The sequence below is a fragment of the Neoarius graeffei genome, chromosome 5 (genome assembly GCF_027579695.1).
Source record: "Neoarius graeffei isolate fNeoGra1 chromosome 5, fNeoGra1.pri, whole genome shotgun sequence".
NCBI classification, from domain to species: Eukaryota; Metazoa; Chordata; class Actinopteri; order Siluriformes; family Ariidae; genus Neoarius; species Neoarius graeffei.
In genome coordinates, this window is record NC_083573.1 from 38,105,699 (window position 1) to 38,132,878 (window position 27,180).

Sequence of the window (27,180 nt, forward strand, 5' to 3'; positions counted from 1 at the left end):
TATTAACAGGGGATAAATCATATTATGCTTTCTCCAATATTAATTGTTTTTTTTTCTCCAATGTCCCCATTACAGTTTTCAGCAAACTAAAAGACTGAGAAAATCCGTTTGAAAGCTCCCAGGTGACAGGGCTGTTCCACAGGAGTCCCAACAGTTCAACAACAACCTCAGGGTGCAGAAGAGAACATCAGCAGGAACACGTCGGACACGTAGTCACAGCACCGAGCTCGGTTTTCCTCATTCTGATTGGCTCGCTCGACCCAGACAAAGGTTGAGCGACAAGGCGTCTTGTCCAATGAAAGAACAGTAAACAAAGAGAACCCCGCCCACAGCCTTGCTGTCAATGGACAGAATTGTTTTCAGCCCTTGGTGACAGTGAGAGCGCTCTCAGCCGGGCTGCTGGGTGTTGGTAGTGGATCGTCGACATTTTGTTTGTTTATTTATTAAACGGGCAAGTCTCTGAAAAAAAAAAATTGGAGTCCTCCATTTCAGGAGTCTACCATCTTTTGTTTTGTTGGCGCTGCAACGGGAGGTTTTTAGTTCGATTCCTCTGTTGGGGAAATTAAAGGTGGGTTGTTTTGTCATTTCTCTCCAGATGTGCTGCAGAGCTGATTATAAAGATCATTTGACTTCTTTTCTGAAATGACATGGCACATTTTATTCCATTTGCTCTGACATTAGGAAACATCATGTGATCTAGTCCAGCAGGCACATGACTGACAGTCCAGCCTGACAGCTAGTCTAATCACATCATTAATGAATGATAATTAATAGGAATTGTAAATAACACACCTGGATAGGAAGGAAGAGAGGCAAGCTGACATTCCTACAAGGAAATTTTAATGCCAAGCTTGAAAGCCTGTGCATTTACAGTACACATTTACACACCAAGCTGTTTTTCCTTTAGTGTCTTGAAGTAGATCCAATAAAACTCACCCAGTCAGTGATGGAGTCTATCTAAGAAGGAAAAGAAAGCACAACTTTTATTCATCACACACTTGTGAAATTTCCTCTCTGCGCTTAAGAGCCATTCCACCGAATCGGTGCCATTTCCGTCCCTAGAAAATTATATGTATAAATGCACATAAAAATTTACTTTAAAATACATTTCCTTATTACGCAGAATGTCCTGCACATTGATCTGATTTCAAATTTAAGATATATAATTCTAAGGATTAATAAAAACTACCTAAAACACTGAAAAATAGCATGTGTTACCTGTCCTGCACTCAAACTTTATACCTAACTATGAAATCTCATCTCATCTCATCATCTGTAGCCGCTTTATCCTTCTACAGGCAAGCTGGAGCCTATCCCAGCTGACTATGGGCGAAAGGCGGGGTACACCCTGGACAAGTCGCCAGGTCATCACAGGGCTGACACATAGACACAGACAACCATTCACACTCACATTCACACCTACGGTCAATTTAGAGTCACCAGTTAACCTAACCTGCATGTCTTTGGACTGTGGGGGAAACCGGAGCACCCGGAGGAAACCCACGCGGACACGGGGAGAACATGCAAACTCCGCACAGAAAGGCCCTCGCCGGCCACGGGGCTCAAACCCGGACCATCTTGCTGTGAGGCGACAGCGCTAACCACTACACCACCGTGCCGCCCCTTCCTTCAGAAGGAACTGTTGTGTGACTCCATATCCTATCCATGGTTTAAATATATATTTTTTTCATAAGAAATCCACAATATCTTAGTTAAAATACACATTTTAGTCGTGTCCCTGAGTTTTCACTCAGTCCTGTTACCCAAACATATTACCCCATCTGACAAATTTGGAACATTCCATAAATCACATGCTCAACAGGAAGTTACATCAGTTGTGTCTTCTGAAGGCCATGGGAAGGCCAAAAGTTAGTTCTCTCATTTACTTTTCTGTATATTTGATGATTTTTTAACTTTGACTGATAAGGTCAATGTCAACATACTGTCCTGTTACTTAAATTATTTCTTAGATGATATTTGTTTATTTTAAAAATACAGATTTTTGGTAAATCACTAGAATGTGCCAAGTGTGGTCATGCTATTAGCAATGACGCCATGTGGCTTAATTCCATATATTAGCTAATCCTAGGCTAAAAACTCAGTCCTGTTACTTTCAGATGTCACTTGAGTTTTCGTAACAGGACTGAAAAAAATGCAGCCATCTTTGACTTCCAAACCTTGTAAAAAAATAAATAACGTAGCCTGAGCCTTTTGAATAGTTAAATATGTGTGTTATTATAAATCAGTGTTGAAAAGATATAACAAATTAAGTTTAATTTGGGAGTGGTACAACAAGCAAATGGCACCCATTCGGTGGAATGTACCTTAACCTATCCGAAGCAACACGTGAGTAATGAGCACACGCACATACCCAGAGCAGTGGGCAGCCACACTAACAGTGCCTGGGGAGCAGTTGGGAGTTCGGTGCCTCGCTCAAGGGCACCCAGCCAAGGCCGTCCCATATTAACCTAACCGCATGTCTTTGGACTGTGGGGGAAACCGGAGCACCCGGAGGAAACCCACACGGACACGGGGAGAACATGCAAACTCTACACAGTGGCCGGCGAGGGCCTTTCTGGGTTCGAACCCAGGACCTTCTTGATGTGAGGCGACTGTGCTAACACTTAAACTCTGCTTTAAAATAACAGTATTCTGGTCATTTGTATGTTTCCTCTGCTTAAATACACAAACCAAACTTGAGACCATAGAATAAGTTTTAAAAGGTAAACCTGAAAAGTGTTTCGGTTACAACTCAATGCAAAAGTCTTCGTTTATACTGTATATCAGTTTTCAACGTGTATGGCTTCTGTATTCATGTCAGTAGAAAAATGGAAGAAATAGTTAGTGAAAGGTTGTGAAAGAAAATAATAGACTTTTACATGCTGACGTAAAATAAGACACCTTTTTTTTCATCTCATTATCTCTAGCCGCTTTATCCTGTTCTACAGGGTCGCAGGCAAGCTGGAGCCTATCCCAGCTGACTACGGGCGAAAGGCGGGGTACACCCTGGACAAGTCGCCAGGTCATCACAGGGCTGACACATAGACACAGACAACCATTCACACTCACATTCACACCTACGGTCAATTTAGAGTCACCAGTTAACCTAACCTGCATGTCTTTGGACTGTGGGGGAAACCGGAGCACCCGGAGGAAACCCACGCGGACACGGGGAGAACATGCAAACTCCACACAGAAAGGCCCTCGCCGGCCACGGGGCTCGAACCCGGACCTTCTTGCTGTGAGGCGACAGCGCTAACCACTACACCACCGTGCCGCCCATACACCTTTTAAAAAAAAAAAGATAAATCATGATCAAGACTGATTTTGTATTCAGAGACAGAAGCATGTGAAGGCTGGTCTCCTTCAGAAGAAGCTTCAAGATGAACGAAATGACTGATTTTCTTTATAAAAATGCACGACAGTGTATGGAATCACAGGAGTGGCGTGAAAAAAGAATAGATCTGCCAAAGAATAAGAAAATAGATTGAAAAAGCATAAGAAAATGAATAAAAATGAAAGAATATGAAAAATAAATTCAGAAATAAAAAAACTCATAAACTAATAGGGAAAAATGGAAATAAAATATGAAAATAAGTCAAAATAAAAGAAAAGGAAAATAACTGCAATAATAAAAACGATAAGAAAATTAGTGCTTTTCTTTATTTTTTTCCTTTTTTATTTATTTTCTTATTTCTGCAGTTATTTTCTTCTTTTTTTAAAAACTTAAAATATGCCATAAATAAATCTGCCAAAGAATAAGAAAATTAATAAAAATGAAAGAATATGAAAAATAAATTCATAAATTTAAAAAACAAAATAATAGGGAAGAATAAAATATGAAAATAAGTGAAAAGAAAAGGAAAATAACTGCAGAAATAAAAACAGTAAGAAAATTAGTGCTTTTCTTTATTGTTTTTAATTTATTTATTTTCTTATTTGTGCAGTTATTTTCCTTTATTAATTTTGACTTAAAATATGCCATAAAATAAATCTGCAAAAGAATAAGAAAATAAATGTTGAAAAATAAAAAAAATTAATAAAAATAAGGATATGAAAATAAATGCAGAAATAAAATAAGAGGAAAATAACCACAATAAGAAAATAAGTCAAAAGAAAAGGAAAATAACTGCAGAAATAAGGGGGAAAAAAACCCAATAAGAAAATAAATGCTTTTTCTATATTGCTTTTTCGGTTGCTCCAGTGGCCAAACTGTCAGTCACCTGGCTGTGGGCGGGCCTTCCTGTCCAGGCTGAACAGTCAGTTCCTGCACACATGAATCCTGCTTTGTACAGTGTGAATGTGGTAGCAGTTGGAATCGGGGAGGGAAGAAGAGGATTTGCTTCCTTTATGTGTACGCTGGCTATTATCTGGTCTTATTATCTGGTCTTATTCATTATTTACTCTTGTGTAAATCACTGTGTAGCGTAGTCGGTAGTGTTACCACCCCAGAACTTGAAGAGTGCTGGTTCAACCTTCAGCTCAGGTGAGCGCTTAATAAAAATTTTTCTTTTATTCCATGACTTTATCAAATTGTACTGTCTGGATGAAAACAAACTGTAAACGCAGCTCAGTTTATTCACAAACAACCAATGTACACATTTAAATCAGGTAAATTCTATGAATTATTTTCATTGTAATTTCATAATGGATGACATTGTGTCCTCAAATGAGCGTCCATATAATAAATTAATGTGGGGGGAATGGAGCACTGTCATAGGAGTGCCATAAAAAGACTAAAATTGTAAAAGAATAAGACCAGATAATGGCCAGCGTACACAGAGGAAGCAATTTCTCTCCTTCCATTTCCGATTCAAACTGTTGCCACCTTCACACTGCGTAAAGTTGAATTCTTGCGTGCAGGCAGGGCTCGACATTAAGGACTGCCCGATTGCCCGGGACAACCCTGGTGCAAATCCTGGCCAGGATCCTAGCAGGATCTTACCAGGATCCTAACCAGGATCTTGTACAGGATCTGAAATATAATCCTAAAGGATCTTGTCCAAGATCCTACAGGATCTTGTACAGGATCCTGTAGGATCTTGGACAAGATCCTTTAGGATCCTAACCAGGATCTTGTACAAGATCCTGGTTAGGATCCTGGTAAGATCCTACAGGATTTTGTGAAGGATCCTACAATATCCTACAGCAGGGGTGGCCAACCAGTTGGAGACCAAGAGCCACATTTTTTACTGTGTTACCGCAAAGAGCCACATCATACACATGGGCACACGAACATCACTCATCCCTTTCTCTCTCTCTCTCTCTCTCTCTCTCTCTCTCTCTCTCTCTCCCTCTCTCTCACACACACACCTCTGCTCAGCCAGATTAATAGTAAATGTCACACGCCACCATGACAGAAATTTACTCCTTCAGTCAGTACTAATACCACAGGCCAGTCATTTACAGCAATCAATATTGTGTGCACTTTACTATGCATGTTGCTTTGAAATGAGCTAATGACGACTGATATATAAGGCAGAATGGCTTGCCATTACGTTCAACAAAAAAGTATAAACTCTCCCACTCTGTTAAAAATGTCCTATGTTCATCTTCATATTTTCGTTTTGCTGTGCATTTTTTCATTGCCATTTTGAGAGGCTACTTGACACAAGATACACCTTGCCCAAAATCTTAGCGATTATCTCACGCACATGTGCATTTGACATGACCTGAAAATACCGTAATATACCCAAGCAAAGCGAAGATGCATTTGACGAAAATACCATACTGAACTCAAGCAAAGCGCACACGCACATAAAAACAAAAAACACATACACAAACTTCGATATGAACGTAAGAGCCGCATGACACCGGGCAAAGAGCCGCATGCGGCTCGCGAGCCGCGGGTTGGCCACCCAAGTCCTACAGGATCTTGTACAGGATCCTACAGGATCTTGAACAGGATCCTACAGGATCTTGTACATGATCCTGTAGGATCTTGAATAGGATCCTTTAGGATTATATTTCAGATTCTGTACAAGATCCTGGTTAGGATCCTGGTAAGATCCTGCTAGGATCCTGGTAGGATCCTGGCCAGGATTTGCACCAGGGTTTGTCCCCCAAGAGATCCCATAATACATGAGTTTTGGGCATCTGGTATTCTGGGTCAGGACTTTATCAGTGTATGCTTCACCAGAAGGCTGAAACTCATCAAATGTTCTGCTATAGAAGCCAAACTTGTATGTGTGTACCAGGATGATGTTGATGGTATTGATGGCTATGTTTCTTCCACCTTGAAGAGTTATCAACATGATTAATTAACCATATTGTAAGACCTGACTTCTTTTTTGGTAGAAAAGGTTAAACAAGTTAAGCCTATTCAAATGGTGTTCTGAATAGCCATTATTGTTTTAATCAACATTTAACAGGGTGCTTGCATTCATTTTCATAAAGAATCAGCTGTGACCCAGGTATATGCATACTTTTAGATGAATCACATTATTATGAAGGTTATTTTTCAACCAAACATGCTGTTGATTGTACTAGGTTTCATAGTTGAATAAATATGGAACACTGCTCTTTATAACTTTATTCAAGCAAACTAATGAAAACTGTAACTCTGAAATATTATCATGGAATAGTTAAAATTGTCTTCCATATTCACATTATTATGGTTTGTTGAAATAAAGGTATTTAGCTATATTTAAACCCTAAATCACATATAGTATGTGTGAGCCCTCTTCTGCTCTTGTACAGAAGGATATTTATTTAAGTTTAAAAAAACCTCGCAAAAAAACTTTAAATGCACTATCTATTCAAGAATTTAGGGCTAGCAAGCCTTGTTTCCATGCTACCCTGAATTTGCTGAATCAGAGTATTGGGAATTCGTTCGGCAAGAACCTACTCAGGATCCTGTTGGTATCCAGTTAGGATCTTATTCAGGATCCTACTTAGGATCTTGTTAAGATCCTACAAGAACATACCCAGGATCCTGTTCAAGATCTTGTTTAAGATCCTACAAGATCCTACACAGGATCCTGCTGCAATTGAGTTAGGATCTTATTCAGGATTCTGTTCAAGATCTTGTTTAAGATCCTACAAGATCCTATTCAGGATCCTGAAGCATTCGAGTTAGGATCTCATTCGGGATCCTACTCAAGATCTTGTTTAAGATCCTACAAGATCCTACTTAGGATCCTGAAGCATATGAGCTAGGATCTTATTCAGGATCCTACTTAGGATCTTTTACAGGATCCTGATACTTTTTCAAGATCTTATACAGGATCCTGTTCAAGATTCTGTCACTGCCAAGATTTTGGCTCCTTCTAGGATCCTATTTAGGATCCTGCACAGGATCTTATATAGGATCCTATTTCTACTTAGGATCTTAAATAGGAATGTAATCCTGTGCAGGATCCTATTTCTACATAGGATCCTATTCAGGATCTTAAATAGGATCCTGTTCCTATGTAGGATCCTATTCAGGATCCCATTCCTAAATAAGATCCTACCAGGATCCTACCAAGATCCTACCAGGATCCTACAGGATCCTCCAGGATCCTACAGGATCCTGTGTAGGATTTGCGCCAGGGAAGTGAAATACACATTCAGGCAAGTGGGATATGTCCCCGACATGCCCGACCTGGCAAGTTGGAATGAGCATATATTACGATCTAGCACCACAAAAATTAGGCTTTTTGGTCTTCTTTTTATTTCAGTTCCTAAAAGCGTCCCTCACTACATATCCGCCATTATGTCTTGGCTGTTTTCTTAGTCTCAGTTTTATTAACTGCTTTGCAAGTTATTTTATATCCCCCCGCTGTTGTAGTATGGTGCGCGTACTGTTTATAAACCCCTGGTGCATGACGTCATGCATCACGTGATAATTACAGCTGAGGTCAGACAGACACCATCTTTCATGCAAGCAAGACTTAATCTGTCTTCAATATGGTTAATTTTTGCGCTGTTTTTGCTTCTCCAAACAGAGAAATGGATAAAAGGCATTACTGTCTCCCTGCTATCAAGAAAAATGTTAACAAATAGAAGCAAATGCTTCAAGAACAACGAGGAAATGAGTGGTTAAAGAGTATGACGAGAGGAGCTCAGCCTGAAAATTCCAGAGAAATTCACGATTGTATTTAAAATGTATTTTACAAAAACAGTCGGAAGTGAGGATGGAAGAATTTGCTTAAGAATCTCGTTTTATTTTTTTCTGCTCGCATTCGAGTTAGCTCCTTCATGAAAGTGTTTGATTTTTTTTTAGAGGTGAAGCTGCTTCCTTATTTGACACAGAAAACACCGATTGGTTTCAAACAACTTGGGCATAAGAAAAAACAGCAAAGAGCGACATGTGCGATAAATCCTGAAAGAACAGATTAAGAGCAGAGAGAGCTGGAGCTTTGTTTCTGTTATCAGAGGAACACAGTCCTATGCAAAAATGTATATATCTTTTTTTTTTTTTTTTAAATATAATCCACCTCTAGGTTTATTTAAAAAAACAAAACAAAAAACCAAAAAATGTGCTGTGTCCTGACAGACCGGCTGCACTGATTCAGTTACAGGTTGCCAGGTCTGTATAAAACACCCACAGGCATTACTGTCTCTGTATAAAACAACCACAGGCATTACCGTCTCCCCGCTATCAAGAAAAATGTTAACAAATAGAAGCAAATGCTTCAAGAACAACGAGGAAATGAGTGGTTAAAGAATACGACGAGAGGAGCTCAGCCTGAAAATTCCAGAGAAATTCACGATTGTATTTAAAATGTATTTTACAAAAACAGTCGGAAGTGAGGATGGAAGAATTTGCTTAAGAATCTCATTAAACAATAATTTTGAACTCGAACATTATCATTTTTAAACCTAGAGGTGGATGATATCACAAAAAAAAAAAGATATATAAATATTCTCAAACACACAGCACTGTTCAAAAGTCTTGGCACCCTATTGTTTTCTTCATACAAACTTTGTTATAGATGTCTATTTTATGATCTCTACATTATCGAGTAATGAATCTACAGTCTGAGAGAGTTCTACACAAACACATGGAACTTTACAACAGCTGCATGCATGTGAAATGGAAATAAATCGACTAAGGCAGGAAAACCTATTTTGGATAAAATTGTTGTTGTCCATTACAAGTAAAGTAACCAATAACCAAACTGAATAATAAACTTAATCAATAAGCAAACTTCAACTCAGTGTGTGATCTTCATTTTATGTTGCAATTCACAACTATTCTATGGTTTTCCTAAAAAAAAAAATAGTACTCGCAAAGTAGGGGGCAAGTGATAATATTGGAGGGGAAAGTGGAAATTTACCCCCACTTGTCCCACAGGGCAAGTGGATTTAAAAGTTAGTGTCGAGCCCTGGCAGGAACTGACTGCTCAGCCTGGGCAGGAAGGCCCGCCTAAAGCCAGTTTATTGGACGCTCAAGCAAATGAAAAAACAATAAAGAAAAGCATTTATTTTCTTACTGTTTTATTTTTATGTATTTTCCTATTCTTTTATCTTTGATGCAGTTCCTTATTCTTTTTCAGTGTTTACTTTCTTATTCCTAGGCAGATTTTTTTTTTTAAATGGCAGTCCTGTGTCTTCAGAACAGTGTACCACAGAGAAGTGCTGCAAGTACTCCCTTCTGGCAGGAGCTTGCGGTCCGTTAGGGCCAAAACCTCACGCCATGAGGCCAGATGTTTCCCCACTTCACTTGGCCTCATTAGTAAGGTCAGAGACCTCCACTGACTCTCTCCACAATCCCCAATCCCACACACTTCCAGTGCATTACATTTAATGCACTTCCTCTCTGGATTGCTCTTTGCACATTTCATGATATGTGACGCCATCTTCATTTTGTGACTTTTTATTGCACCTTCCAGCACATACTGTACAGCTTGTTCCAGTGTTGTAGTCGAGTCACTAAACGTCCAGTCTCGAGTCCCCAGTGCTCAAGTCCGAGTCTTTTAAAAAAATTTCAAGTCGAGTCCATGATTGATCTGAGTCGAGTCTGAGAACAAGACTCCAACCGCACCATTTGACGGTGGCTGTTTTAGCGCCATTAACATTAGTTTGTTCCTGAACATGACATATGAACAGGTGAATGCGCTTCTCTTTGTCAGGGAGTGTGAAGTATTCTGTCAGAGATGGTTGGGAGACGGATGTAAGTGCAGGTGGTGTGTTTTATTAATACAAGTGAAGAGGGTAAACAATCCAGAATGGCAGGCAAAATTGTAAAACGGTGAAACGGGCGATAGGTCGAGTGAGGCACAAACAGGCTATTGTAGACTTGGTGAGACGAGAGACAGGAAATCGGGGATCAGGAACCCAAACAAGGAAATAAGGCTTGGTAATGTGTCAGCAACGCAACTCAATACTTCGCAAAGTAAGTGTGTTTTTCACAATTTTTATATTGGCGTGCTGATTGCGCCTTAATCCTGTGCAGGTGCAAATCGTTTACGAGAGTCTGCTTGGCACACGCGCTGTCCGGAGCGCGCCCAAGTGTCTGTTTGATGCATGTGCCAAGGCACACAGGTGTGACACTCTTGCATGAAGTTAGTACAAAATTAATGTAGATATAAATATCTTATGCCAAATTATTACGGCATGTTATAAAAAATAAAGAAAAGAATCAGAGTCCTCGTCTCCAATTTACAAGTCCGAATGCAGTTAATGCACGAGTCCGAGTCATCAGTGCTCAAGTCCAAGTTGAGTCATGAGTCCTTAAAATTAGGGCACGAGTCAGACTCGAGTACTAGAAGCCTGGCTTGGTCATTTAAGTAATCCATTGCACATACTCTCCCAAATATGTTTATTGCTTTTCTAACTGTATATTTTATATTTCTTGATATTTTTTATTATATTTACATTTCTACTTTTGTCTCTTTACTTCAAGGTTCTGACTACAAAGTTGAATTCTGGGCAAAATGTTCTATGTCTATAGCTGTTGGAGTTTCAAGATATTTCACTGCTGCACACACACCGTGTATCCTGTGCGTCACTGTTTTGCCGAGATAAAATGCGTTCTGTATTTTACGATTCTGAAAATTGCTGAAGTAAGTGAGCAGCAACATCATGTGACCACTGTGAGGCGTGTTTTGACCTACTTTTAACCAAAACAAGTCGGTGTGGGCAAACATGGCGGGCTCCGTTTTCCCGCCAGCGGAAAAGAAACTGAAAGCCTGACTATTGCGTTCAACTGCAAGATAAAGCAAGCTTATGTCACTTTTCTAGACAGATAACACAGTCATTCTCACTCGTGGTTAGCTATCTTAGCCTTAGAATGCATGGGCTTGACTCTACAGTAGCAAGTATGGAGTTATGGGGACTTTTTCATATGATATAATCGTAACTGCGTATTTATTTATCCAGCTGAGCTGGCTCGACTAGCAGTATGTTTATGTATTGATAATGTAGACTCACACCATAAAATATGCTAGATCTCAGCCCTGGCTTGTTTTTTTACTATTAGAAGTCCACGTTTGAGCTTTACCTTTGTCATAATAAGGTATTTTTTCTTTACTGGGAATTTCCCATAACGTTCTGGCATGAAACCTGGCTTGAAATATTGGTAGGCATCTGTACTTTTGTAAGCCTTTTGCATCTCTGGTGTATTTAGAAGTCCCAAATATTAAATAATTCAGGAATGTTGTAGTGCCCCAAATCTGGTTGCTGGTTTGCTGAACAATTTTCAAGCAGAATAAATACATTTGTGGATAAATTAAGAAGAACAAGCCTTTATTTTTTTGTCACATGTACACACAAGCACAGCAAAATTCCTCCTCTGCATTTAACACATCTGAAGCAGTGAATGCGAATGGAAACCCTATATTTCATTGAAAGTAATACAGGGGCAACAGATCAAATGCTGAAAATGAGAAATTTTATTGTTTTTTGAAAAATATATGCTCATTTTGAATTTGATGTCAGCAACACGCTTCAAAAAAGTTGGTACAGGGGCGTGTTTACCATGGTGTTGCATCACCTCGACTTTTAACAACACTCTGTAAATGTTTGGGAACTGAGGAGACCAATTGCTGTAGTTTTGAAAGAGAAATGTTCTCATTCTTGTCCGATATACAATTTCAGTTGCTCAACAGTTCGGGGTCTCTTTTTATCTTATTTTGTGCTTCATAATGCGCCATATGTTTGAAATGGCAGACAGGTCTGGACTGCAGGCAGGCCAGTTTAGCACCCGGACTCTTTTACTATGGAGCCATGCAGTTTTAATATGTGCAGAAAGCAGTTTGGCATCGTCTTGCTGAAAGAAGGAAGGCCTTCCCTAAAAAAGATTTTGTCTGGACGGCAGCATGTTGCTCTGAAACGTGTATAAATCATTCAGCATTAATGATGCCTTCCCAGATGTACAAGCTACCCATGTCATGTGCATTAATGCACCCGCATACCATCACAGATGCTGACTTTTAAAAATACCTGGAAATATAGGGTTTGCATGATTTGCATTCTGTTTTTATTTATGTTTTACACAGTGTTCTAACTTTTTTGGAATTGGGGTTGTAAATCTGACTTGACTTCCTTTGATTCACACCATACACAACCTATTTCAGAGTCTCTACCTATACAAATGTACACAAAAATAGCAGAGAAATTTCAGTGAGAGTTTAAACACATAACAGCAGTCATTGTGGGTTTGTTCTTTTTCCCTCGACTGATTTAATGAGCAGTCATCCACTGTGTTCTTGATTTAATCTACATCTCCCCATTAATATTTCTGTACTGTGTATGTTTGTGGTCCTCAGATGAGCAGCCAGTACCAGCGCAGTGTTCCGTTCGAGGTCAGGAGATTGGAGGGGGAGCGAGTTCGTGCCAAACATCCTGACAAAATTCCGGTTAGTGTGTCATGTCAGAAACAACAATGATTTGACGGCTTGAGAATGATGGCTTCAGGGTTTTATTTATGGGTTTCATTATTTCTTTTATTATTAGATCATTGTAGAGAGAAATGGTAGATCACGTGCTCCTGAACTTGACAAAAAGAAATACCTCGTTCCCTCAGACCTGACAGGTGAGTGTGTCTTTCACGGTTTATATGAGGGGAGAATATATCAAAAGTTCATTGTCAAAAATGGGTTTAGTTATGTCTTTATACCATAAAATTAATTAAAAACTGAAGTCATTTTTAAACTTGCTTTATTTCTTAATTAACCTGTAATTAAATTACGGTTTTAGTAACCTTATATCGTGACTTGTATTGGCAACTAATTGCAATTAAATATTATACTTATCGGCCTATTTGGTTTTTAGCCGTGTTGAATTTAGTTCGTTTGGTCCACGGCAGGCGTCGCTCATCCGCGCGATCTTCACGAGACTTGTGCGAGACTTCGAAGCGTCAAGTGTCAGCCAGGTGTCCGTGCCGCCATTTTGAAAACTGTTTTCCAAACGAAATATTGCACAAAAACGAATTTAAATGACGATTACTGCCTACTTTTTTCAAACTTTCCTGATTGCTATCAAAACAAACTTCCGGCTTGATTGCATCAGCATTTGAAAGACGGCGTGCACGTCTTTTGACAACGTTGTCAGATGTCGGCGACTTTGGTTTCCGCTGTACGTTTTACTTCCGTCCTACGATGTCTCGCACAGGTCTCAATGAATCTTGTTTACGGCCATTGTGTTGACATATGGACTGATATATTACAGAGCATATTTCAAACACTCATAACTCGCTATAGCAGCGACAAAATAGCTCTCAAAAATGCATTCCTATATTTAATAAAATTAAATTAGTAGAATTTTGATAATAAAAAATTTGCCTTCAGTTCTCCTTTAATATGCAAGGTGAGACATAAAGGGGTGAAAGTAACAAATGTTTGATCAAAAGAGAAGCAATGAAAAATATTTTAAATTGAAGGTAATTTGATCATTGGAAAAGTAATATACACTCACTGGCCACTTTATTAGGTACACCCATCCACCTGCTGTTTAATGCAGTTCTCTAATCAGCCAATCCCTCAACAGGAGCACAATGCATCAGATCATACAGATACAAATCAAGAGCTTCAGTTAACGTTCACTTCAGACATCAGAATGGGAAAAATTGTGATCTCAAAGTGGGACTTTCTTTCACTGTGGCCACTGTGGGTGTTGGTTTGAGCCAGATGGACTGGTTTGAGTATTTCAGAAACTGCTGATCTCCTGGGGCTTTCACACACAACAGTCTCTAGAGTTTACACAGAATGGTGTGAAAAACAAAAAACACTGAGTGAGCATTGACAGTTCTGTGGGTGGAAACAAACGCCTTGTTGATAAGACAGGCCAGAGGAAAATGGCCAGATTCATGGTTCGAGCTGCCAGGAAGGACATAGTAACTCTTTACAAAGCATCTCTGCATGCAACAGCCGAAGACCACTTTGGGTTCCACTCCTGCCAGCCAAGAACAGGAATCTTAGAATCAAGAACAGGTTCCTATTAAAGTGGCCGGTGAGTGTATAATAGTAGAAATGTAATAATTTATAGTGTTAACTCTGCTCTCATTTAAATAAGCCAGCAATTTTTTTTGATTATGTCTCTTTGTTTTTCTCATTGATTGTATGTTGATAATTTTAGTTGTCAGCGATTTTCAGCTATTGTTTGTGTTCAGGCCAGAGGTGGACAGTATTGAAGTACATTTACTTGAGTTCTGTACTTAAGTACAGTTTTTGAGTATCTGTACTTTACTTGAGTTTTTTTTTTTTTGGAAACTTATGACTTTAACTTCACTACATTTGAAAGACAAATATCATACTTTTCACTCCACTACATTTTTTTTCTTAAAGATATTTTTTGGGCTTTTTTCACCTTTATTGGATAGGACAGTGTAGAGACAGGAAATGAGCAGGAGAGGGAGAGAGACGGGGAGGGATCGGGAAATTACCTCGGGTCGGAATCGAACCCTGGTCCCCAGATTTATGGTGTGGCGCCTTATCCACCTGAGCCACGACGCCCCCACTCCATTACATTTCTATCAAGGTCCTCGTTACTCATTACTGTGAAGCAGCTTTGAAAGTGGATGTTTTGTATGCCTCCGCCACCGTAAGGTGCAGGAGGCATTATGTTTTTGGGTTGTCCATCTGTCCGTGCGTGCGTCCGTGCGTGCGTCTGTCCCGAAACCATGTGAACGCAATATCTCAAAGGCTAATGAAAGGAATTTCACCAAACTTTCACCATTTGTGCGCTTTGGGACAAAGATGAACTGATTAGATTTTGAGATCAAAAGGTCTAAGGTCAAGGTCATCGTGAGGTCAAATGTCTGTCTGAAAACCTTGTGAACACAATATCTCCAAGGCTAATACAAGTAATTTCACCAGGTCAAGATTACTGTGAGGTCAAATGTCCATCCCCAAATCACAACTTAATAAGGTGTGTAGTCTACCAGGCGGAGGCACCCCCATCGACACCGTTGGCGTCGAGTTCTATCTAGTTTTCTTTTCCTTTCTAAAACGTAATTGATTTTTTCGCAGTTGACACTGAGACAGCCTGTCAGTAATCACTAGGGTCAGGTCACGTCCATAGACTGGATAAAATCAAGATCAATGATTTCTCAACAGTATTATTTAACACGATCAGTTTATGGCAGAATGGAAGGAGGCGGGTCTTCTGGGGAACGCACACACTCATGGCCATACCTCGAACCCATGTTTCAGTTTTCTGAAAGGGTTAAAGATACGCTTCGTTTTAAATGTTTGCTTTGTTTGCTGAAAACGAACCACATCACAGCCTACAAAACTCACCGTCCGACCTGCGGAAGCATATTGAAGTATATAAACATTTTATTCCAAGAGAAAGCTTGCAACGAAGCTGTCTGTGCTTTTAGAGCTAACGATAACATTGCAATAGCGATGTAATACTTTTACCAATTGGCTGCCTAATGTCCAGAAGTCTGCCATTTTCTTTATTAAGCAGGAGGGTGCCAATCAAAAACAAAACAACCCAAAACAAAACAACATTTTTAAACACTTTCATCATTAACATTCTTTGTAAGAGGTAGATTTGAGACTTCGTTGGAGGCCTGTTTAATATTTTGGATCCAAATCTTTACCCCTTTTTTTTTTTTTTGTCCAAAAACCAAAAGAGCTGTTGTGATAATTTTCAGTCACATTTTTTTTTCCATTATTTTGTGCCCGGGCGGCACGGTGGTGTAGTGGTTGGCACTGTCGCCTCCTGGGTTCGGGCCCAGTGGCTGGCGAAGGTCTTTCTGTGCGGAGTTTGCATGTTCTCCCCGTGTCCGCATGGGTTTCCTCTGGGTGCTCCAGTTTCCCCCACAGTCCAAAGACATGCAGGTTAATTGGTGACTCTAAATTGACCGTAGGTGTGAGTGTGAATGGTTGTTTGTGTTGTAGGTGCAATGGGCTTATCAAATCAATCTCATATAAAAAGGAATCAGTCTCATAAATTAATTAATCATTAATTCAAGTGTCTAATAGTTTATAGCTAAACTGTTAAAATCACTGGAATAACTTGTTGGTGATGTTGCTATAGTTTATTGAGTATTGTAACTCTAATGTAATACATTTACTCTAGATCTATAACATTCATATAACAACCAAATGGGTGAAGGCAATTAGAATACTTTCTTTGGCAGAGGTTGGCACTCAGTGAATATTGTACCAATAAACAGGACACAGTTTATTCCAAAGATACCATTTATTGAAATAGCTGACAGGAATTGGCAAACTAATACTGATCAGATATAGCAACAATAGCAGCCAAGGAATAATTCAATATAAATGGCGATACAATGTATACAAATAAGAATCAGTAGTGTATATGATAATTAAGGCACTAATGGTGATCAGAAGTAATAAGCTATAGCCAGTGTTACAGTGTAGGGGCGAGTGGATGTTAAAATGTGATAGGGAAACCGTGTGTGTGTGTGTGTGTGTGTGTGTGTGTGAGAGTGTGGGCAGTGCAGTGGTTAGTACTAGGGCTGCCACCATTCAGAAATGAAAATAAGGGACGCCCACCATGGCTCCTTGGGGCCATGACCACCACGGGCACGACTCCCATGGGGTGGGGTGCCTGCAGCATTGGTATGTTTTTTATTTTGTAGGTGTTTTTAGTAAAGGGGTGATCAAGAAAGCAATTACTCATACTTAAAGCTTGAAATGCTTCATTGCCAATGCTGTAAAAATGTATAATGTACAAGTGGGCAACAATGAACTTTTAAAATATAATCTAAATATATTGAGAACTTAAAGTGCTGATGACACATTTTTGACATCTTTGGCGATGTTTTATAACATAAAAAGTAATTCCCGATGATCCATATATTAATTCACGAAGGCGCCTATTTTACAAGTTATGATAAAAAACGCGGCTATTTGGGCAAATTTGACAGGGCTGCAGCACCCAGGAGACGAAAGAGGAGGAGGAGCTATATGACGTCAGCGAAAGAACCTTCCTCCTAACTTACCAGTTTGTTGTTGATGCGACAGGTGTTCAGTTTGTCATTATTAATATTATTATTATACATTATTTTATTTATATATATATATATATATATATATATATATATATATATATATAATATATATATTAGTTATTATGCCTTCGCGTTGTGTTGCCGGCTTTTGCTCCAAAACCTACAAGGATGGGGTAAGTTTATTCAAGTTTCCCAGAGATCCCGAGCTGCATGCGAAGTGGGTGAAGCAAGTCAGGCGCACTCGTGACAAGTGGGAGCCCTCACCAACATCCGTCCTGTGCTCTGAACACTTCGATTTGGATTGTTTTGACACCCTTCCCAGCTTAAAAGAATCTCTTGGGTGTTCAGTTCAGCACAAACGTGTGTTACTACCATCAGCAGTGCCTACACAGTGTTGCCAGATTGGGAGGTTTCCCGCCCAGTTGGGCAGTTTCAAGTGCATTTTGGTGGGTTTTGAACATATTTTGGGCTGGAAAACGTCAGCAGTATCTGTTGCCAGATACTGCTGAAGTTTTCCAGCCCAAAATATGTTCAAAACCCACCAAAATGCACTTGAAACTGCTCAACTGGGCGGGATTCCTCCCAATCTGGCAACACTGCCAGTATTCCGGAGGGGGTCTACTAGTAGCTATGCCGGATCCAAAGACAGTCCTCCTGTCAGAACATGTGTTGAGAAACGACATAAGATAAAGGTACATAGAGCTATAGATTCTACATGATGATCATAAATGTAATCCTAAAGTCGGCGTGATATCAGTCATGTATTTGCTTGTGAAAGCTTGCGGCTTTCATGTAACTGCCGCCTAGCAACGAGAGGCAAAGGGTAAAGAGGGTAGACTATCATAGATTCTATTCGGAAGAGATCAACACAATTCTAGACTCCCAGAAGAGGAAGAGCTAGCACTAGAGAGTTCACCGGCGTTTTCATGCGCCATTTCCATTGAGTAGAACCAGAGTAGAACAGCCAGTGAACCGCAGCGTGTTCTTCCGCTGACGTCACAACATGGCCGCGAGCCACGGACCCAGTTTTCTTGCGCTGTGCATTTAAAAGTTGGATATTCGCGTAACAACAGCTTCTTTTCACGTAATTATAACATAAATCTAACATGTTTGCCATGTTGTATAGTTTATTTAAGAAATTGCATAGAGTCATGTTCGTGTCATCAGCCCTTTAATATCACTGTAAATGTAAGTGCATAACTGTTCTTGGTGTAGGGACTCTCTTTGTGAATCTTGGGGACATTTTTACTTAGAGAGGAAAAAAGAGAACAAAAACACAACAAACAGTCTGCTTATTCAAGAATGCAGAAAACACATCACATCACATTATCTCTAGCCGCTTTATCCTTCTACAGGGTCGCAGGCAAGCTGGAGCCTATCCCAGCTGACTACGGGCGAAAGGCGGGGTACACCCTGGACAAGTCGCCAGGTCATCACAGGGCTGACACATAGACACAGACAACCATTCACACTCACATTCACACCTACGGTCAATTTAGAGTCACCAGTTAACCTAACCTGCATGTCTTTGGACTGTGGGGGAAACCGGAGCACCCGGAGGAAACCCACGCGGACACGGGGAGAACATGCAAACTCCACACAGAAAGGCCCTCGCCGGCCCCGGGGCTCGAACCCAGGACCTTCTTGCTGTGAGGCGACAGCGCTAACCACTACACCACCGTGCCGCCATGCAGAAAACAAGAAAGTGCAAAACATTACTCCTTCCCTCAACAGTCCTGAGTTCATCAGGAACTGTTGTGTTTCTCTTGTCTGTGGAGTAGACCAGATTTTAACAGTCAACAGATTTCCCTCACTTCTTTTTCCAAGTGTACTTCTTGTTACTCCTTGCTGCACTAAAACACCTACAAAATAAAACCTACCACTGCTGCGGGCACCCCACCCCATGGGAGTCGTGCCCGTGGTGGTCATGGCCCCAAGGAGCCGTGGTGGGCGTCCCTTATTTTCATTTCTGAATGGTGGCAACCCTATTCTGTGATGCTTTTCTGTTCACCACGGTTATAAAGAGTGATTATATATCATCCCTGGCAGCTCGAACCAATTTCATCTGGCCTTTCTTATGAACGAGGTGTTTCCACCCACAGAACTGTCGCTCACTCAGTGTTTTTATTTCATTTTATTTTATTTTCTTCCCCTGTGCCATTCTGTGTAAACTCTAGAGACTATTTTGTGGTTTTGTGTGAAAATCCCAGGAGATCAGCAGTTTCTGAAATACTCAAACCAGCCTTTCAGGTAATATCCATGCCCTGATTTACATAGATTTTATTTCAGATTAATGAAATTGAAGTCTTTTCCATTTACGTTTTTAGAAAGTGGGGGAGATTGGGGGAAGGGGTGGAGCTACCAGGAAGTGTCTGTTAACATCGGAAAGTTCAAAACATCTGCACAAATCAATATAGAGTCATAAAAAGACTGAACTTCTGGCACATTTTTGAGTGACTTGTACTCGTGCTACTTTTCCTGCTCAGGGGTAATTTCCATATTTCTCGGAGAGCTCTAGATCCGGAGCGTGCTAAACTTTCTGTCACCCGGAATTAATTTCCATATTGTCGGGTCTCTTCCCTTCATAGTGTAAAATCAGGCAGGCATTTTACAGGCAGTGTAAAATCCTGTACGGACATCAATATATCATTGTCCCCTAGTTTTCTTCTTGTTCCTTCTTACTTTAAAGGCTAAAATGGTCAGCATAAGGTGGTTGTTTTTGTCCAGCAGTCTTTATCACTTACACCGCTTGTGTTAGTTCCATTTAACCAGTACATGTTGTTTTGATGTTTGGTTCTCTTTGGGTCTGTGCGCACATTATTGCGGTCTTTGTGAATGCTTAATTTGAATTCTTGAGTAATAGGCCACAAAGAACAGACATTGATTTTTATCTTTTTGAACACTCTTTCTTTTCATAAAGCCCTTTCTGCCCTGTTCTGTGAATAACAGACTGTTTGTATCTTTCTCTCCCAGTTGGCCAGCTGTGCTTCCTGATCAGACAGCGAATATCCATGAGGCCAGAAGAAGCTCTCTTCTTTTTTGTGAACAATTCCCTTCCTCCTTCCAGCTGCCCGCTTTCTGTTGTGTATGAGGTATTACTTACACACACTTTCCAAATACCTTTTAATACATTTTAAATTTAAGTTAAAGGGGAACTGAAGGCAAACTTTTTTTTATGATCAAAATTCTCATCTCATCTCATTCTCATTATCTCTAGCCGCTTTATCCTGTTCTACAGGGTCGCAGGCAAGCTGGAGCCTATCCCAGCTGACTACGGGTGAAAGGCGGGGTACACCCTGGACAAGTCGCCAGGTCATCACAGGGCTGACACATAGACACAGACAACCATTCACATTCACACCTACGGTCAATTTAGAGTCACCAGTTAACCTAACCTGCATGTCTTTGGACTGTGGGGGAAACCGGAGCACCCGGAGGAAACCCACGGGGAGAACATGCAAACTCCACACAGAAAGGCCCTCGCCGGCCATGGGGCTCGAACCCAGGACCTTCTTGCTGTGAGGTGACAGCGCTAACCACTACACCACCGTGCCACCCTGATCAAAATTCTATTTATCTCATTTTATAAAATATAGAAATGCATTTTTGAGAGCTATTTTGTCGCTGCTATAGCGAGTTATGAGTGTTCGAAATATGCTATGTAATATATCAGTCCGTATGTCAAAGCAACGGCCGTAAACGAGATTCGCCGAGACCTGTGCGAGACTTCTTAGGACGGAAGTAAAACGTACAGCGGAAATCAAAGTCACCAACATCTGCCAAAGTTGTCAAAAGACATGCGCGCCCTCTTTCAAATGCTGACGTAATCAAGCCGGAAGTTTTCCCTGTGTCCGAAATCGCTCCCTATTCACTATATAGGGCAGTGGTTCTCAACCTTTTTGGGGTCCTGGACCCCCTGCATATTTTTGATCGACCCTGAGGACCCCCACCCCCCACCCGATCTGGAGGCTAGGGTGCAATTTGATAGAAACAGCAGAAACTGCATTTTAAATTGCATTATGGCATTTATTCACTCTATTCACAACACAACAACATAGTTTCCAGATGTAACAAAACAGGATATTTATGGCATAAATATCCTATCTGCATAAATTTTATGCAGCATCTTCTGAACATTATGTAACAAAACAGAACTTTTATATAGTAGCTTTCAGAAATATGAATGTAATGAAACAGATTTTTTATGCACTCTTCAAGAACAAAAACAAACATAAGTATGAAATCTCAGTGAATATAATATATAATTAAGCAATAATATAATAATTATGTAATTAAGTCTTGGTTTTATCTGTAGAGGCAGATGGTGTGTGTGTGTGTGTGTGTGTGTGTGTGTGTGTGTTATCAAAGCAAAGCATCCTCACTTCTGTTTTTGTGCCACTTGCGTGTGGTGTAGTGAGGTTTGTAATATTAGCTTAATTTTGAGCGCCAACCGGAACCTTGCAAGTTAATGAGTTTTACCACATCAGCTTCCTGCAAATATTTTTATATATCTTATATTTTATATATTATACAACTCTGTAGTTTAGCTAGATAAAGGTCTCAGTCACATTTGAACAAAATTTTTATTTTTAAAAGATATTTTATTTTCACGGACCCCTTGCAATTACACCATGGACCACTAGGGGTCCGCGGACCCCCGGTTGAGAATCACTGATATAGAGCACTATATGGTGGGGACGCCATTTTGTAGTGCTGTCCGAAACCTTAGTGAGGATTACAAGGGAAATGCACTCAGTATAATATGTATTTATTATTTTGAATTATTTTTAATTGTGCGACAGTCATGATGTAAATACCAGCGTGACGGACTAGTTCTTATCCTGTCGTCTTTCCAACTCTTCTCTACTCCACCTTGGTTCGAAGTCGTATGGAATAATCTCCGTCACTGATGAAGCTGTCAAATCTTGAAATGAATCTAAATTGGAATGATATGGCGATCTGGCCGCTATGTAAACAGTTTTCAAAATGACGGCGCTGACACTTCACGTTTGAAGTCTCGCGCAAGTCTCGTGAAGATTGTGCGGATAAGCGACGCCTGCCGTGGACCATGCGAACTACATTCAACATGGCTAAAGGCCGATAAGTATAATATAATATGCCAATACGAGTCACGATATAAGGTTAATAAAACTGAAAATGTAATTGAATAACATGCTAATTAAGAAATAAAGCAAGTTTAAAAATGACTTCAGTTCCCTTTTAACGTGACAGTGTGTTGGTGTTGAAGAAGCTGGAGTTTCATTGACTCTGAGAAAAGCTTTAAAGGTGTCATATGATACCCCTTTTCCACAAGTCGACCCCGTTCCCTGAGGTCTTTATGAAAAGTCTGTGACATGCTTTGGTCAAGGATAAATCACCCTGTTTTGTTCAAAACAGCTAATTTGAGCGTCTGTTCCTTTAAATGATAATGAGCCATTGCTCACCCCATCCCCCTCTTCCAATCAGGTAGCACGTTCCTCATGAATATTCATTCAAAAGGGAAGTTCTCAAGCCGTGAGTGGAGATACTCCGATGAGGAGGTGGTATCCTTAACTTGCAAGTGACGTCAAAGCAAACTCGAAACCCGGATGTCGGTGGTGATACAAATGCGGGGGCCAAGCGACAGTCCATACGAAACATATTCACGCGTGCGCAACTCTCTTTGTTTGTCCACTGCTTTAAGCGTTCTTTTAGCTACGCCATATCTTTGTGCTGTATATGGTTGTGGTCACAACAGGACTCGTGACCGTGGCACATTCCGATTTTTTTTAGAATTGATTCGTAAAGAGAGCGAGGAAACTCTGAGGCTTAGTACGGAGAGGAGACGAGCACGGCTGAACAGCATTGGCAGGGCTGATCTAACAGAGGCTAAAACCAACCCAGCTCGTGTTTGCAGTAATCATTTTATCTCAGATGAGAATCAAAAGCTTTCTCGATAAGATCATGGAAGAATTTTATTTCGTGTTGCTGAAATTTTGCTATAAAATGAGCGTTCTCTTGTCGTGGTTCACTCGGTCATTGTTATAATTTTAACACATGTATCACCATTTTGCTTCTAGGAGTGCCAGCAAAATTATATGATAGAAACAATCTAGACTGGGCACCCAGTCAGAAAATGGGCTATGTTTCAGCCAAGATCGGAGTTGATTCTTCGGCAGCCGAGCCAGATAAAACGCGATATCTGGGTACTCAATGGGTCTTATCTTCAGAAAAGTCTGACTTTTTTAAAATAACATGGCCCAAAACCACACATACACTACCGTTCAAAAGTTTGGGGTCACTTTCACTACGTTCACACTGCAGGCTGAAGTGACTCAAATCCGATTTTTTCGCCCGTATGTGACCTGTATCCGATCTTTTATTGACAATATGAACGACACAGATCCGATTTTTTTCAAATCCGACCCAGGCCGTTTGGATATGTGGTCCTAATTCCGATTCCTATCCGATCTTTTCATATGCGACTTCAGTCTGAACCGCCAGGTCGCATTCATCCGACTTACACGTCATCAACAAGCCACAAACGTCACTATTCTGCGCTGAAGTAGGTGGCGGGTCTCTCAAAAAAAGTTACAACAACATGGTTTTGATGTTCCTTTGAATGGAGGTTGCAGTCACTACCCCGCAGAACGCCTGAGCCAAAACCCTTGCCCTCTTCCTTCTCAACCTCCTCCTTAACATCAGACTATTGTGCATGTTCTGGCTCCGTCGCAACAACAACTGCATCATCGCCAGGTACTCCATGCTGGCTACTGTCATACACAGGAAACTTTAGGTTACTTCCGTAAACACTGGCCATGCTCACTGCGTGTGACGTCGTCGTATCCTGCAATGCGCATGCGGAACACTTTTAGGTCGCTTTTCGTTCATACTGAGGATCACATACAAGTCGCATATATTTGTTAATGTGAACGACCTCACAAAAAAATCGGATTTCACAAAAAAATCGGAATTGAGCATTAAGCCTTGCAGTGTGAACGTAGCGTTTGAAATTTCCTTATTTTTGAAAGAAAAGCACTGTTCTTTTCAATGAAGATCACTTTAAACTAATCAGAAATCCACTCTATACATTGCTAATGTGGTAAATGACTATTCTAGCTGTAAATGTCTGGTTTTTGGTGCAATATCTCCATAGGTGTATAGAGGCCCATTTCCAGCAACTCTCACTCCAGTGTTCTAATGGTACAATGTGTTCGCTCATTGTCTCAGAAGGCTAATGGATGATTAGAAAACCCTTGTACAATCATGTTAGCACAGCTGAAAACAGTTGAGCTCTTTAGAGAAGCTATAAAACTGACCTTCCTTTGAGCAGATTGAGTTTCTGGAGCATCACATTTGTGGGGTCGATTAAATGCTCAAAATGGCCAGAAAAATGTCTTGACTATATTTTCTATTCATTTTACAACTTATGGTGGTAAATAAAAGTGTGACTTTTCATGGAAAACACAAAATTGTCTGGGTGACCCCAAACTTTTGAACGGTAGTGTATCTATCTTCTCTTTGTATCGAATCTTCGCTTGATCGTTCAAATCATGGTTATACTGAGAAAATTAAGCATTGTTTATGGACACTCTTTCAGCGGCTGCCATCCTCGCTGCTTTGTATATCCACCATCATGGCAGACGCTCATGACGTACAGTAACACATTTTGATCACATGGTTGCAAGTCATCTATAATCCTAATGAGCTCCACTTGTGACATAGAAAGGGGAGCGAAATCTGAACAGCTTGTTGAAGCACAGGTTTACTGAAATATGCAGCCAAAAGAAACTGACTGTGTCTTATTTCAGAGTTTGTAGGTTGGTAGACAGACACACCAGATATCCAAATGTTTGCGCACAAGCAACGAAAAAGTGAGTTTTTCATAATATGCAACCTTTGAGACAAAATTTATTTATAGAATTTGTAATGAAATATTCTGATCTTTTTTTTTTTTTTTTAAATATTACATTTATAATTTAGGGCGGCATGGTGGCGTAGTGGTTAGCACTGTCGCCTCACAGCAAGAAGGTCCGGGTTCGAGCCCCGTGGCCGGCGAGGGCCTTTCTGTGTGGAGTTTGCATGTTCTCCCCGTGTCCGCGTGGGTTTCCTCCGGGTGCTCCGGTTTCCCCCACAGTCCAAAGACATGCAGGTTAGGTTAACTGGTGACTCTAAATTGACCGTAGGTGTGAATGTGAGTGTGAATGGTTGTCTGTGTCTGTCAGCCCTGTGATGACCTGGCGACTTGTCCAGGGTGTACCCCGCCTTTCGCCCGTAGTCAGCTGGGATAGGCTCCAGCTTGCCTGCGACCCTGTAGAAGGATAAAGCGGCTAGAGATAATGAGATGAGATGAGACTTCAAAAGTGCATGTAATAACGGTGCAGTTCAGGCTTGTCACTTATCAATGCCGACTCACATAAAATATTTTGTTTTGAAATAGATAAAATAAATCCCAATTCCACCTTACCTTTGAATAGTTTTAGACCCAACTTCATAGTATTTTTAGTGCTTTTAGGATTCACAGCATTTTGTTTCATAATTTGTAATTCTTCCTCATTTACGGTGACGAAGTGATTGGCCGCTACTTTGCTGAGTCGCTCGAGGTGATTGGTCAAGAAATTAGGATTATTTTTCAATAATCACCTCGAGCGACTCAGCAAAGTAGCGGCCAATCACTTCGTCACCGTAAATGAGGAAGAATTACAAATTATGAAACAAAATGCTGTGAATCCTAAAAGCACTAAAAATACTATGAAGTTGGGTCTAAAACTATTCAAAGGTAAGGTGGAATTGGGATTTATTTTATCTATTTCAAAACAAAATATTTTATGTGAGTCGGCATTGATAAGTGACAAGCCTGAACTGCACCGTTATTACATGCACTTTTGAAGTCTCATCTCATCTCATTATCTCTAGCCGCTTTATCCTTCTACAGGGTCGCAGGCAAGCTGGAGCCTATCCCAGCTGACTACGGGCGAAAGGCGGGGTACACCCTGGACAAGTCACCAGGTCATCACAGGGCTGACACATAGACACAGACAACCATTCACACTCACATTCACACCTACGGTCAATTTAGAGTCACCAGTTAGCCTAACCTGCATGTCTTTGGACTGTGGGGGAAACCGGAGCACCCGGAGGAAACCCACGCAGACACGGGGAGAACATGCAAACCCAACACAGAAAGGCCCTCGTCGGCCGCTGGGCTCAAATCCAGAACCTTCCTGCTGTGAGCCAACAATGCTAACCACTACACCACCATGCCGCCCCCTATAGTATACATATATAAAATATACATAGGTGATTATAGAAAATCATGTGCACTGATTGGTCAAGAAATTAGGATTATTTTTCAATAATCAGTGCACATGATTTTCTATAATCACCTATGTATATTTTATATATGTATACTATAGGGGGCGGCACGGTGGTGTAGTGGTTAGCATTGTTGGCTCACAGCAGGAAGGTTCTGGGTTTGAGCCCAGCGGCCGACGAGGGCCTTTCTGTGTTGGGTTTGCATGTTCTCCCCGTGTCTGCGTGGGTTTCCTCCGGGTGCTCCGGTTTCCCCCACAGTCCAAAGACATGCAGGTTAGGTTAACTGGTGACTCTAAATTGACCGTAGGTGTGAATGTGAGTGTGAATGGTTGTTTGTCTCTATTACCCCTTTTCCACCAAATCAGTTCCAGGGCTGTTTCGGGGCCAGTGCTGGTGCTGGTTCACAACTCGTTCAACTTGTGAGCCAGCTGAGAACCAGTTTACTTTTCCATAGCTCGGGGTGCTAAGGGGAGCCACGTCATTACGTCGCTGTATACGTCAGTTACGTCGCTGCATTTGCATAAACCTTG

At 40.7% G+C, this 27,180-nt stretch overlaps 1 protein-coding gene across 1 annotated transcript in view; it reads left to right on the top strand.

The window, feature by feature from the left end:
• The first annotated feature begins 352 nt into the window (after positions 1–352).
• Positions 353–27,180, top strand: part of zgc:92606 (uncharacterized protein LOC100000242 homolog) — a 30,605-nt gene continuing 3,777 nt past the window's right edge. The window contains exons 1-4 of the mRNA XM_060921622.1: positions 353–568; positions 12,696–12,785; positions 12,883–12,961; positions 20,330–20,448. Of these exons, the coding sequence (XP_060777605.1) occupies positions 12,696–12,785; positions 12,883–12,961; positions 20,330–20,448 (288 nt within the window). The 5' untranslated portion in view covers positions 353–568. The remainder of the gene's footprint in view (positions 569–12,695; positions 12,786–12,882; positions 12,962–20,329; positions 20,449–27,180) is intronic.